Source organism: Papio anubis, chromosome 17 (genome assembly GCF_008728515.1).
Source record: "Papio anubis isolate 15944 chromosome 17, Panubis1.0, whole genome shotgun sequence".
Classification (NCBI taxonomy): domain Eukaryota; kingdom Metazoa; phylum Chordata; class Mammalia; order Primates; family Cercopithecidae; genus Papio; species Papio anubis.
The window spans coordinates 21701324-21713891 of NC_044992.1; the positions used below are offsets into that span (position 1 = coordinate 21701324).

Sequence of the window (12568 nt, forward strand, 5' to 3'; positions counted from 1 at the left end):
ACACCCCTCACGCCCTCAGGTACAACACTCTGCGCATGTGTATATCACAGAACACAGAAAATCTACTCACCACGCACATACAACATGCACACGGAACACAGAACTCCCATACCCGGTGCAGTACAAACACCACACCTGGACTATGGTGCTGGCTTCACACACATTTAACAGGCAAGGCAAAGGTGAGGAGCCCAGTGCTGTGAGGGAACAGAAATGGAAAAAATAATGACAGGAGAGTGTGAAAAGAAGTTTTGGCCACATCGCTGACATTCCATGCACCACACCCCTCCACTTCTCTTGGCACCAGCTTCCAAAGCCAGGATGGAGAGGAGGGGAAAGGATGGGGTCCACACCTTGTTTTTTCCACCATCATCCAGGGGCTCTGCTGCTGCTGCTATTGCTCCGCCTGATCCCCACCTTCACTTTCCTCCAGACCCATGTCCGGAGTGGGTAGGGCTGCTGCCTAGACCCTCCTTCCTGTGGTAGCTCTAGAGAGTCTAGGAACTGTGAGGGAGGGGAAGCCAGGAGAAGGGAAGAGTGCAGAAAAACCAACCATCCTGGTGAAAATGGAACCGGGAATGGAACAGACAGAGCACTTGGCAACTAGGAGCCAGAATCTGCCTTCTAATTTGGACCCCCTTAGCCTCCTAGGATGACAGGAGGCCATAGTCCTCCTTTGTTGACCCAGATGTCTGAGGTGCTTCCAGCTCCTCTGGAACTCTGGGTCAGATTTCAACAGGGAGCCAGGGTCTCGGTCACCTTTCCCCATACAAAAGTTAATGGAATAAACAACCAAAAAACCAAACAAAAAACAAAATAAAACAACAAAAAAGAAAAGTTAATGGTTATAACTCCTGAGTTCAAGCGATTCTCCTGCCTCATCCTACCAAGTAGCTGGAATTACAGGCACGCACCACCACGCCCAGCTAATTTTCGTATTTTGATGGAGATGGGGTTTCACCATGTTGGCCAGGCTGGTCTCAAACTCCTGAATTCAAGTGATCCGCCTGCCTTGGCCTCCCAAAGTGCTGAGATTAGCGGCATGAGCCACCGCACCCAGCCTGGAAAAGTATTTCTTTTTTTTTTTTTTTTTTTGAGACGGAGTCTCACTCTGTTGCCCAGGCTGGAGTGCAGTGGCCGGATCTCAGCTCACTGCAAGCTCCGCCTCCTGGGTTTACGCCATTCTCCTGCCTCAGCCTCCCGAGTAGCTGGGACTACAGGCGCCCGCCACCTCGCCCGGCTAGAGACGAGGTTTCACCGTGTTCGCCAGGATGGTCTCGATCTCCTGACCTCGTGATCCGCCCATCTCGGCCTCCCAAAGTGCTGGGATTACAGGCTTCAGCCACCGCGCCCGGCCGGAAAAGTATTTCTTAAAGGGAAGGCAAGAAAAGGGTGAAAAAAAGAAAAAGATTCTCCAGTAGTGAAAATTTGGGTATAAGCACCAAGTAGGACACGTGTGGGGAAAGGATCAGGGGAAAAGGGCTCTCAAAACCAGCCATTCAGACTTCACCCAGTGAGGGCCCAGTGCAGCCTACCTGAACCTGCCCAGGGGCCAGGGATGGCCAGCACAGCATCCCCAGGGGGCTCTAGTGGCAAGATGGCCCCACAGTCATGCCCATTCCACATCCATCATCCCCAGCAAAGAACTCCAGCCCCAAAGTGCTCGTAACAAAGACATTTTAATGCATAAGGCACAGTGAGAGGCTGGAATCAAGCATCCTCATACACAAAGGGCCCAGCAGGCTGAGCAAAAGAACATACACTCTTTCCCACTACCGCTGGGCACCCTGGACAGTCCCCTGAAGAGTAGGGGGCATCCAGTCTTTGGCATGGTGCCTGGAGCAGGAAGTGACTAGCATGGTCCCAGCTACCCCTCTGTGGGAATACTGCCACCAAGAGGCAGCTCTTTGGTCTGGATAAAGTCAGTGCAAATGTTCAGGGGTCAAGCTCTGGAGGAATGAGGGTGGCACAGTGCCCCAGGGCTGGCAGTCCCTGAACAGTCTCCTCACCCCTCATGGGCAACATGTGGGCTTCTTCTTGCTGGCAGTTAGGTAGAGGTTGCTGTCATCACTGTTGATGCCTAAAGAAAGGTGGGAAATATGTGAAGCAGGGATTGGAGGCTCACTGTGCCCTCTGCCACCCTCAACCAGGCAGGCACTCACGGACAACATCCCCAATGCGTCGGGCCCCCGATTTCTCCAGCTCAGCCAGCACATTGGCCTCAAAAGTCAGTGCTGCCACGCGGAAGAAGAATTCTCGGACATTCTCACCTGACACAGGGAGCAGATAGGTGCTCAGGGGCAGTGCCAGATCTGGGGACACAGGGCACAGCTGGAGGTATAGCAGTGAGAGGAGAGCCAGGCAAGAGTGTCACAGCAGAGCCCTGAAGCCTCCAACTCACCAGTGAGAGATGAGACTGCCCAGTACTCAGCCTTCATCTCCTGGGCCACCTGGAGGGCGTCTTTCTCCATCAGCGCATACTGAGCAGGAGTCTGAGGGAAGGCCACAATCAGAGGGGGGCATTCCCTCACCAAGCTGGGAAGTCCCCCCACTGGCACACTCACACTCAGATCCTTCTTGGAACCTACGAGGAAAAGCAGCACACTGGAAGGGTCATTCTCCTTCAGGGCATCAGCCAGCCACTGCCTGCCACGGGTGATGGAAAGTGAGGGATGAGTAAGCCTGCAGGGCCCCTCCTGCCGACATTCATATGCCCAATTACCCCCTCTCTGGTGCAACATGCATTCTTCTTCTTCCTGACCACCCTTCTGTTCTGAACCCTCTCTTCCCGGAGCCTCCCATTTATTGCAGGATGCTCACATACTTGGTATGTTCCAGAGATGCCACATCATTCAGGTTGAAGACAACGATGATGGCTGGAAGAGTGGTAGAAACAGCCCCAGGTTGACAGGGAAGACACTACTGCTCATTTCCCCAATTCTTCCAGCTCCAGATGAGAAGCCATGTGCACTCTGAGACCCACCTACCCCACTTCACCCAGCCCCTTACCTTGAGCTCCTCGATAGTAGGTTGACGCAATGCATTTGAACCTCTCCTGTCCAGCGGTATCCCAACTGGGAGGAAGGAGGAGTGAAGCACAGGTATGTATGTTGGGGGGTGTGGGTGCTGGGGGGAAGGCATAGCTGGAAGGGGTGTGGAAGCACTCACAGCTGCAAACTGAAGGGGATACCCAGCACCTCAAATCGTTCCATCTCGAAGTCCACTCCAATGGTGGCCTGAGAATTAACATCAGTGTGTCTTTGGCAGAAACCTGAGAGGCGCACGCCAGATGTCTGAACTGGAGCCAAAGCTCACCTGTCTAGGGTTTCTACCCCACCCCACTCCAGGCTCCCAGCCTGCTAGCACCCCTTGCTCCTAGCTGGGACGAGGGGGAAGCCCCCACCCCACAGGTCCCCTGGCCTCACATGTCGATCTTGAGACCAAACTGCTGGACACAAAGAGGGGTGGTGAGGGGCATGAGCTCTCACCTGGGAGTTCCCAATGCAAGCCTGACTTAGGGGTCCAGTGGCTGCACCCAGGCTGAGGTATGAGAGGACGCTCCATTCCCAGGCAGCTGCCTGGGACACACAGATGTGCTGGAGCAGGAAGAGAGGTTGAAGCCTGCAGGCAGCAGGAGAGAACGGAATTTGAACCCAGCCTCACACTCCAGATTACGTGTGACTTCTCTGGACAGTTATTATTATTTCTGCCTGAAGCCAACACGCCAGTGAAGTTAGGGGAGATAGCTTTTGGCTGGCTCAAGTAGAAGTGTTTAAAATGAGATAAATGTCCCCAGGCTCAAGACATACCCTCCCCCATTTATTTTTAATTGCCTCTGAAATCAGAACAGTATCTGTATATTTTAATACTGCCAGTAGATACTGAGGTAATTACATTCACTTGCACACAGCCAATGCTTAATGAATAGTGCCAGTCTGGTTCACTGGGTATTACTTTAAAACCCACACACAAAGGTCATGGCACAAGCCTGTAATCCCCTGAAAAATTTTGGGAGGCCTAGCATTCGGGCTTTTTGACTGCTTCCCAGGTCAGAGATCTATATCATTCTGCCCACTGATGCGGAAACCCCACTACACAAAAGGCAACCAGCTGGTGGTGAGGTGGAAGGGCTTCTGTGGGTGTCCCAGAGCTACTCCCTGGAAGAGGCTTATAGAGAATGGTTAAACCCCTGGAGGCGGAGCTGTGTGAAGCTGAGATCCCAGCCACTGCACTGCAGCCTAACATGAGGAGACTCTGCCTCAAAAACAAAACAAAAACAAACCAATAAGAGAACGGTCCTCAAGGCAGAAGCCAGACTTCTCACCCTGTAAATCATGGTGGATGCCATAGTATGTAGATCCCGTAGTGAGGACCACCACCATCTCGGCCTTAGTCTCTACTCAGGAATCCAGCTGCCACCCTTCTAACCAACCCCATCTCATAGAACTCACAACAACCTTATTGGGAAGAAAGGAGAGGACACAGGGGCTTAAAGGGGAAATAACCATATAGCTGGTAGGAGCTGAAATGAAGCCCCAAGGGGGTGGGGGTGGTTGTTTACCCTCGTTATGACTAGAGTTTCCTGGGACCTCCTTTCTTTGCTGTGGGTGTCCCTAACTCACCCCACGGTGCCTGTCCGGTGTTCCTGGCAGGCGCAGGTGACGCGGGGGTGGAAGTCTTTGTGCACGTGCAAAGCGGCCTCCTTCCTCAGGCACTTAGTGGGAAGGATGAAAGAGAATGGAGCTTCCCACTCCTGGCCCTTGTCCCGTAGCCAAGCGGCCCGGGTAGGGGTGGAGTGCAGGGACCACCCAGAAGCAGCAGGCCTAGCTGGGTGGCAGGGCTAGGCCCAGTCCTCTAACTGGTCTGGTGCCGCCTCCGCCCCGCCCACACCCCCGGGCTGTAGACGGAAGCCCGACGTGGCCCCGGCGCCTACCTGGGGCAGCTCTGCCAGGACGCGATCCCTCCGCACGGGCGCCAGAATGTTCATCCTGCCTGCGGCCTTGCAGGGCGCCCTGAGAAGGCGCCGAGGTCGGATCCGCGCCAGCGACCCGGGCGCGTGGAGAGCCGACGATCACCCGCGGCCGGGGTGTCCCGACTACAACTCGGGGCCACGGGGACCCTACGGGAGCCCGAGGTCTCGGAGACGCTACGACCACCGCGGGCCACGGAGATGAAACAATCACCCGGGGCCGGGGCGAGCACACAATCACCCGGGCCCTGGGCGTTCCGAAGATGACTCTGGGGCGAGGAGACTCCTCCGCCGCCAATTGGGGGCGGGGAGTCCCGTCTGGTGTGGGCCGGGCCCGCGCAGACCCTACGATTACGCGGGGCCGGATAGCTCCTACAATAACCCGGGACCGCGGAGACCCGACGTCATCTCGGGGCTGAGGCTGCCCTACCATTACAGAGTGGCCCCGGGGCGCGGAGTGGCCCCGCCACACGGGGTCAGTGTGGGCAAGGGCGGCGCTGCCAAGGCCAGCAGGCCGCTGGAGGAGGAGACGAGGGGCCCAGTCCGGCTGCAGGGCCTCGAGTCCCACTCCGCTGGGACTCCGCGAACGCTGTAACACGATCCCCGGAAATTCCTAGCGAAGGGCCGCCCCCCGCCCCTCTCCTGGCCGCTCCAGGCCTCGCTGCCCGCCCTCGCCTCTCCCTCCTCTCCACGCCTTTGCGCTGCCCTGCTCAGGCTCCCTCGTCTGACGCTTCACCGGGCACCAGGACCGCCCCCAACCAGGCTGGAGCCTATCCAGATAGGGACTCCCCAGGCTGCTCTCCCCTGCACCTCTATGCCCGGCTCCGCCTTCAGGGGAACCCTTACCCAGCCGAATTGGTGATAGGGAATCGGAGACTGCTGCGCAGCATCTGGCGATGCCAGAAACCAGCAGGGAGGGGAAAGGGGGAGAGAAGGGGCCCAAGGAGAGGCGGCGCTTCCCTCCTCAACTCCAGGCCTGGGAGGTGACTCACAGAGTCTGCCCCCGCTCGCCCTTCTGCCCTGGGAGGTTGGGGGTGGTGGTGGTGGAGGGGAAGCGTGCTAAGGGGGTGCCAGGGTTAGAATGAGGTGCCCACCGAGGAGAGAGACGTCTGAAGTTTGGCGTCTTTTCCTTCAAGGCTGCTGTGTAGATTGTGAGATGGGAGGGCTGAAGATCAAGCTGCCTCCCTCTAGGGAGGTTAAAGAAGGGCTAAGTGGACCCGGAAACTCCGCTCTTTGGGGTGGTCTCCGCTCTGGGAGGCGGGGACTCCCCTCTGATATGGGTGTTCATTGTTCTGGCCCCATTGGAATCTATCCCCAGAGACAACTTCTTTTTGCAAAGTCCTGCAGGATAGAAGAGGGGGCAGTGCACAATGAATTTCACCGTCAAAGGGGACATCTCTAGTTTTATGAGGGGAGAGGGAAGACAGAAAGGATCAAGTGGGGATGGGTTAGGAACACACCTTAGGAGATGCAAACCTGAGTGTTATGAAACCTTTCTCTGTGTCTGGAGCTGGATTTGAGGATGTAAAGATGACCAGGACACGGAAGGGAAGACTAGTTTTGGGCAGGGGATTGTGAGTCAAGTTACTAACAGGAAGAACTAGCGAATCTTGTAGAAATGTGGAATTGCCGGGCATGACTGGCTCAGCCTGTAATCCCAGCACTTTGGGAGGCGAGATGGGGGATCCACGAGGTCAGGAGATCGAACCATCCTGGCGAACACCGTGAAACCCCATCTCTACTAAAAAAATACAAAAACTAGCCAGGCGAGTGAAGGCCTGTAGTCCCAGCTACTCCGGGAGGCTGAGGCAGGAAGATGGCGTGAACCCGGGGCGGGCTTGCAGTGAGCTGAGATCCGGCCACTGCACTCCAGCCCGGGCTGACAGGCGAGACTCCGTCTCAAAAAAAAAAAAAAAAAAGAAATGTGTGGAATTTTCATAGAACTTCAAGTGCATTATCAGGAAGCAGTGAAACTGACAGTATCAGTGTCGCAGTTAAAGAGGGGCAGATGTAGCCGCCTTGTACTTCCTCTGACACTTTCCCTCCTCGTGACTCGGGTTTTTTGAAGACAATCTCACTCTGCCACCCAGGCTGGAATGGCTCACTGCAGCCTCGACCTCCAGGGATGAAGCGATCCTCCCACCTCAGCCTCCCAAGGAACTGGGATTACAGGCACGCACCACCACGCCCGGCTAATTTTTGTATTCTTTTGTAGAGACGGGGTTTCGCCGTGTTGTCCAGGCTGGTCTCGAACACCTGGGCTCGAAGCAATTCGCCCACCTTGGCCTCGCAAAGTGCTGGGATTACAGGCGTCAGTCACCGCGCCCGGCCCTGACTTGATTTTTTCTGCCACCAAATCACTGTTACTGATAAACCACATTCCTCTCTGGACCTCAGTTCGACCGAGCAAATCCTGCTCCAACACTCTAGAACTTAGCTGTATCTAACTCCCGAGTCAATCTAAATGTGTTCTTTACTTTTGGCAGCGTTCCTGCCTCCTGGCATGGCAATCCTCTTCCCTGAGACTGGCAGTTGCTCAGATGAGGCTCGGGACCAGACCGAGGCGACGGCGGCTCGCCCGTCTGCTTGCCTGAGCAAATAAACGCGTGTCTTCAAAAAACTACAACCCCCATGGTGACATGCGCCTGTAGTCCCAGCTACTCGGGAGGCTGAGGCAGGAGAATGGCTGATGAACCCGGGGCGGAGCTGATGAGCGAGATCCATACTGCAGCCTGGGCGACAGGCAGCTCAAAAAAAAAAAAAAAGGCCAGTAGCGATTGGCTCAAGCCTGTAATCAGCATTTTGGGAGGCCGAGGCGAGAGGTGGATCCCAGATCAGGAGAGATCGAGACCATCCTGGCTAACAAGATGAAACCCGTCTCTACTAAAATACAAAAAATTAGCCGGGCGAGGTGGCGGGCGCCACATGATCCCAGCTACTCGGGAGGCTGAGAGGCAGGAAGAATGGCCTGAACCCGGGAGGCGGAGCTTGTGGTGGGCTGAGATCCGGCCACTGCATTCCAGCCTGGGCGACAGAGCAAGAACTCCATCTCAAAAAAAAAAAAAAAAGGCCGGGCGCGGTGGCTCCGCGCCTGTAATCCCAACGCTTTGGGAGGCCAAAGGCGGGCGGATCACGAGGTCAGGAGATCGAGATCACGGTGAAATCCTGTCTCTACTAAAAATACAAAAAATTAGCCGGGCGCGGTGGCGGACACCTGTAGTCCCAGCTACTCCGGATGCTGAGGCAGGAGAATGGCGTGAACCTGGGAGGCGGAGCTTCAGTGAGCTGAAATCACGCCACTGCACTCCAGCCTGGGTGACATAGCGAGACTCCATCTAAAAAAAAAACAAAAAAAACCTACAACCCCCATGAAGCTTTAGTGCCTTTGAGGGGAGGAGTGGCGCATGTTTGTTCACGCACGAAGAAGAAATTAAACCTAACTACCGTTCCCAGAGGGCGCCACTCTGCAAATTACCAAATCAGCTCTAAGTACAAAGCATCGCGAGTCTTTGATGAGATTTGGAGCTATAAGCCTGTGGGAACGGGCATCGGAGACCCTTTCCACAAGATGGCGCCGAAAGCGAAGAAGGAAGGTGTGTGTTGGGGATGGGGCCGCCGCTGGTTTGCCAGGGATTGCCGCGCCGCAGAGGGAACGAATTGGGAGCATGGCTGCTGGGCTAAGTCCTGAGGGCTCTGCTCCGGGGTTGGTACCCGCGTTTCGGTCACGCTGCAGTATACTTGGGCCGCGTGGGCCCAGCCTCATGGGCTGAGTTCCGGTGGAGGGAGCTGGGGAGGCAACGCGGCCGACATCATCCGCCAGGGAGGGCCAGACATTCGGCTCTGGGAAGCTACACGCATCCGTTGGTTGGCGCTCCATGTCCCCGGGCCTGTAAGAAGTTAGTGCCCTCAGCTTTAACCATTTTTCCTTCTGGTTCATGTTTAACCGGGCTACATTACCCGCCCCCCTCTCCGCTGCCTGGTTTTGCGATGGGGTATGTGTAAAATTCCTAGGACATTTTCTGGAAAGTACTAAGCGTTCGTTCGGTGCTACTTTGTTTTATAGTCGTATCCCTGGACTTACTTCGAGTTGGTCGCTTTCGCCTCTGGTATCGTGCATGTGATGGAAAAGTTTTAATCTCCTGACATTTGTGATGTCTTCAAAGGAACCACTGATGCACGTGTGGCCAGGGTCGCCGACTGCAGTTCTTGGGGCCGGAAGTAACCGATTGCTAACCCGCACCCCGTTTTCTTTTCTTCTCTACCAGCTCCTGCCCCTCCTAAAGCCGAAGCCAAAGCGAAGGCTTTAAAGGCCAAGAAGGCAGTGTTGAAAGGTGTCCACAGCCACAAAAAAAAGAAGATCCGCACGTCACCCACCTTCCGGCGGCCCAAGACACTGCGACTCCGGAGGCAGCCCAAATATCCTCGGAAGAGCGCCCCCAGGAGAAACAAGTCAGTACTGCCCCCTCTACCCATGAAAAGATTTGGGTATTCTCCATTGGTAATTTGGAAATCACTCACCCTGTGTGATGGTTTCTCAAACACAAATTGTGTCCAGTGTGCTTCTCTAATTGGAAGTATGAGGGGATTGTTTCTGCTGTATTTACAAAACTGGCAGGAATTCTTTTTAAATCAGCCCAGAGGCCGGGTGCGGTGGCTCACGTCTGTAATCCCAGCACTTTGGAGGCCGAGGCTAGCGGATCACTTGAGGTCAGGAGTTCGAGACTAGCCTGAGTAACATGGAAAAACTCCGTGTCTACTAAAAATAGAAAATTAGCCGGGCGTGGTGGCGCATGTCTGTAATCCCGGGTACCCGCAGGAGACAGAGGCAGGAAAATCGCTTGAACCCGGGAGGTGGAGGTTGTGGTGAGCCGAGATCGCACGATTGCACTCCAGCCTGGTCAACAAGAGCGAAACTCCATCTCAAAAAAAACCCTGACTCTCAAAATTTGTTAGGTTAATTATTGCTTCACATGTGGTCACGGTTTGAAAACTATTTTGGGGGTACTGTAAAGTAGAATACAGAGATTCCTTGTTCGTAGTTCCTACTGCTATAGGGAACAATCCTTGAGGGTGAGAACATGGATTGATTCTTGATGATAATGGGGATTCCGTTATCTGTATTTGGCAGTTATGGGCTGCTGCGATGTATAGAAGCTTCTTTGCATTCATTTTCCCAAATTTTCATATTGCTCAAGGAATGGTTGGGGGGAGATGGGCAAAAGGTTGGGCACTTGAGTATTTGAGCTACCAGTAATAACTAACTTTTTAGGGAGCACAGATTTGAGTAGAACCATGGTAGTAGTTACTAGCAATGGGTTTTTGCTGTTTCTACTCTTTCCTAACAGAAAGAGTGGATTGTGTTCAATAGGAAAGCAGTTCACAGACTGTCTTCCTGCCCTTCCCCCCACCAAGTTGGACCTAGGATTGAGTGTGATGAGGTTTAGACCTGACCTGGTTTCAAAACAGGAAAGTAGTGTCTGAGTAAACAGCCGGGCTCTGACTTTAAATGGGGAAAGCTGTTACAGTTGTGCTTAAGCCACTGTAAGTTTAACCTCAGCTGTGCATAAGAATTTGCTCCTGGCCCAATTCTCCTGCCTCGGCCTCCTGAGTAGCTGGGACTACAGGCTTGCACCACCACGCCCAGCTAATTTTTGTATTTTTAGTAGAGAGGGAGCTTCACTAAGTTGGCCAGGATGGTCACGATCTCTTGACCTCGTGATACGCCTGCCTCAGCCTCCCAAAGTGCTGGGATTACAGCCATGAGCCACCACGCCAGGCCCAAAGATGATTCTTTAATCACTTGAGGTGTAAGAGCTCTTCAAGAGAAAGAAAATGTACAATGTTCTACCCCTGGGGTTGGGGCTTCAGGCTCTTAGATTTCAGGGTGCAGGTGATGACACTGTAAAACGACCAAAGTCTGAACAAAATGATTGGTACCTCGTTGTCTGATGCCCTAGGCTCTCCTGGCTCTGGGGTCCAAAGAAGGCCCAGGCCAGGTGACCCCATTTTGCCTCTCCTAGGCTTGACCACTATGCTATCATCAAGTTTCCGCTGACTACTGAGTCTGCCATGAAGAAGATAGAAGACAACAACACACTTGTGTTCATTGTGGATGTTAAAGCCAACAAGCACCAGATTAAACAGGCTGTGAAGAAGCTCTATGACATTGATGTGGCCAAGGTCAACACCCTGATTCGGTGAGCTGGGCCTCAAGGGATGGGGAGCGGGCTGGACCAGCAGCTGGAGCCAAAAAAACCTGCATTTCATGAAGCTCTTTGATGTTTAGATAGTCCTGGTAATGCAGGACTACACGTATAGTCCCAGTTATGCAGGAGGATCCCTTGAGCCCAGGAGTCACCCATGATTTGCCCCATTGTACTCCAGCCTGAGCAACCAAGCAGGGCCCTTTAAAAAAAAAAAAAAAAAAAAATCCTCTGGACCTTTCAACAGGGGAAAAGGCTCCTTGACTTAAACTTGGAGTAGGTTTAGCAGTGTGTGAGCCTTGAGGTAGGAATTACAGGCTGCCTTAATTACAGACCTTTGTATGGACCTGAGGCAACACTTTCTAGGACTGGATTGGGGGTTGGTGCTCATTTTCTGGGTCCCTACTTCTATTTTCAAAGGCCACTAGAGTGCAGCAGATTACCTTGGTTTAAGTCTTAACATGGCCTGTGGTGTTTCTCATAAGAGAATTGGCTTCGTGGCTTCATGGTGTCCTCTGGGTTGATGGAAAAATAATCATTGGAAAAGAATGACATGAACAGAGGAACCATTGAAGTGCTGGAGGACTGGAGGAGAAAGGGGGAGGGTGTGGGGGCAGTGAGGGTGGCAGGGACTAAGGCTTCCTTCTCTACCCCAGGCCTGATGGAGAGAAAAAGGCATATGTTCGACTGGCTCCTGATTACGACGCTTTGGATGTTGCCAACAAAGTAAGTTTCCTTCCTACAAACCCCCTATCATTCACCCCTTGGGTGCAAATGATGCATATGTTAGCGACCAAAGCCTGATTTTTGCTGATTAGTCATAATTAACTGACTGCACCCTATCTTAACAAACCTTATCCTCAATGTTCCTCATTTTGCTTTCTGAAAATAACATTCCAGCTTAATCTACATGTTTCAGCTCCAGTAATGAGGCTCCCTTTTGTTTTTCAGATTGGGATCATCTAAACTGAGTCCAGCTGCCTAATTCTAAATATATATATATATCTTTTCAACATATATGTGCCTCTCTGTCAATTTCTGGTTGGGCTGGGAGGCGCCACACAGTACACTGACATAACAGGGCTCGGGCAAGACTCCTGTTCTACTCATCCTTTTGAAATACTCACCCTGCCACTCTACCATGTGTGATCACTCCAGAGATCTTTGTGACTAGAGTTAGTGTCCTAGGAAAACCGGAACTCAGAACTTGCCTCCATGGTTGAGGGTAACAAGAAGCAGTACAAGAACCCCTTCTTTTATCCCTGGAAGAGGCTGTGTATGAAACCAATGCCCGGGGTTTGAAGGGCATTAGCATCCATTTCAGGGGAGTGTGGATTGGCTGGCTTTCTGATAGCATTTTGTCCTCACACACCCATCTACTATGTCCCAACCGGTC

The 12568-nt window shown here is 53.2% G+C and overlaps 2 protein-coding genes and 4 non-coding genes across 6 annotated transcripts; 5 read left to right on the forward strand and 1 right to left on the reverse strand.

Moving 5' to 3' along the window:
* Nucleotides 1-1660: 1660 nt before the first annotated feature.
* RAB34 (RAB34, member RAS oncogene family) lies at nt 1661-5002 on the reverse strand. The gene is made up of 9 exons (XM_031656956.1): nt 4934-5002; nt 4621-4714; nt 3169-3271; nt 3010-3074; nt 2825-2876; nt 2565-2646; nt 2402-2492; nt 2163-2270; nt 1661-2080 (listed from the first exon to the last, which is right to left on the reverse strand). Exons 1-9 carry the CDS (start codon nt 4985-4987, stop codon nt 2013-2015), a joined length of 717 nt encoding a protein of 238 aa, XP_031512816.1. The 5' UTR covers nt 4988-5002; the 3' UTR covers nt 1661-2012.
* Nucleotides 5003-8212: 3210 nt separating this feature from the next.
* On the forward strand, nt 8213-12189 carry RPL23A (ribosomal protein L23a). Its single transcript, XM_003912525.3, has 5 exons — nt 8213-8562; nt 9235-9418; nt 10990-11166; nt 11829-11898; nt 12124-12189. Exons 1-5 carry the CDS (start codon nt 8538-8540, stop codon nt 12136-12138), a joined length of 471 nt encoding a protein of 156 aa, XP_003912574.1. The 5' UTR covers nt 8213-8537; the 3' UTR covers nt 12139-12189.
* On the forward strand, nt 9081-9147 carry LOC116271121. Its single transcript, XR_004179561.1, has one exon. It is a non-coding gene; the product is annotated as a small nucleolar RNA SNORD42 (small nucleolar RNA).
* LOC116271131 lies at nt 10853-10924 on the forward strand. The gene has a single exon (XR_004179570.1). It is a non-coding gene; the product is annotated as a small nucleolar RNA Z17 (small nucleolar RNA).
* LOC116271122 lies at nt 11690-11750 on the forward strand. Its single transcript, XR_004179562.1, has one exon. It is a non-coding gene; the product is annotated as a small nucleolar RNA SNORD42 (small nucleolar RNA).
* On the forward strand, nt 11940-12011 carry LOC116271130. The gene has a single exon (XR_004179569.1). It is a non-coding gene; the product is annotated as a small nucleolar RNA Z17 (small nucleolar RNA).
* Nucleotides 12190-12568: the final 379 nt, after the last annotated feature.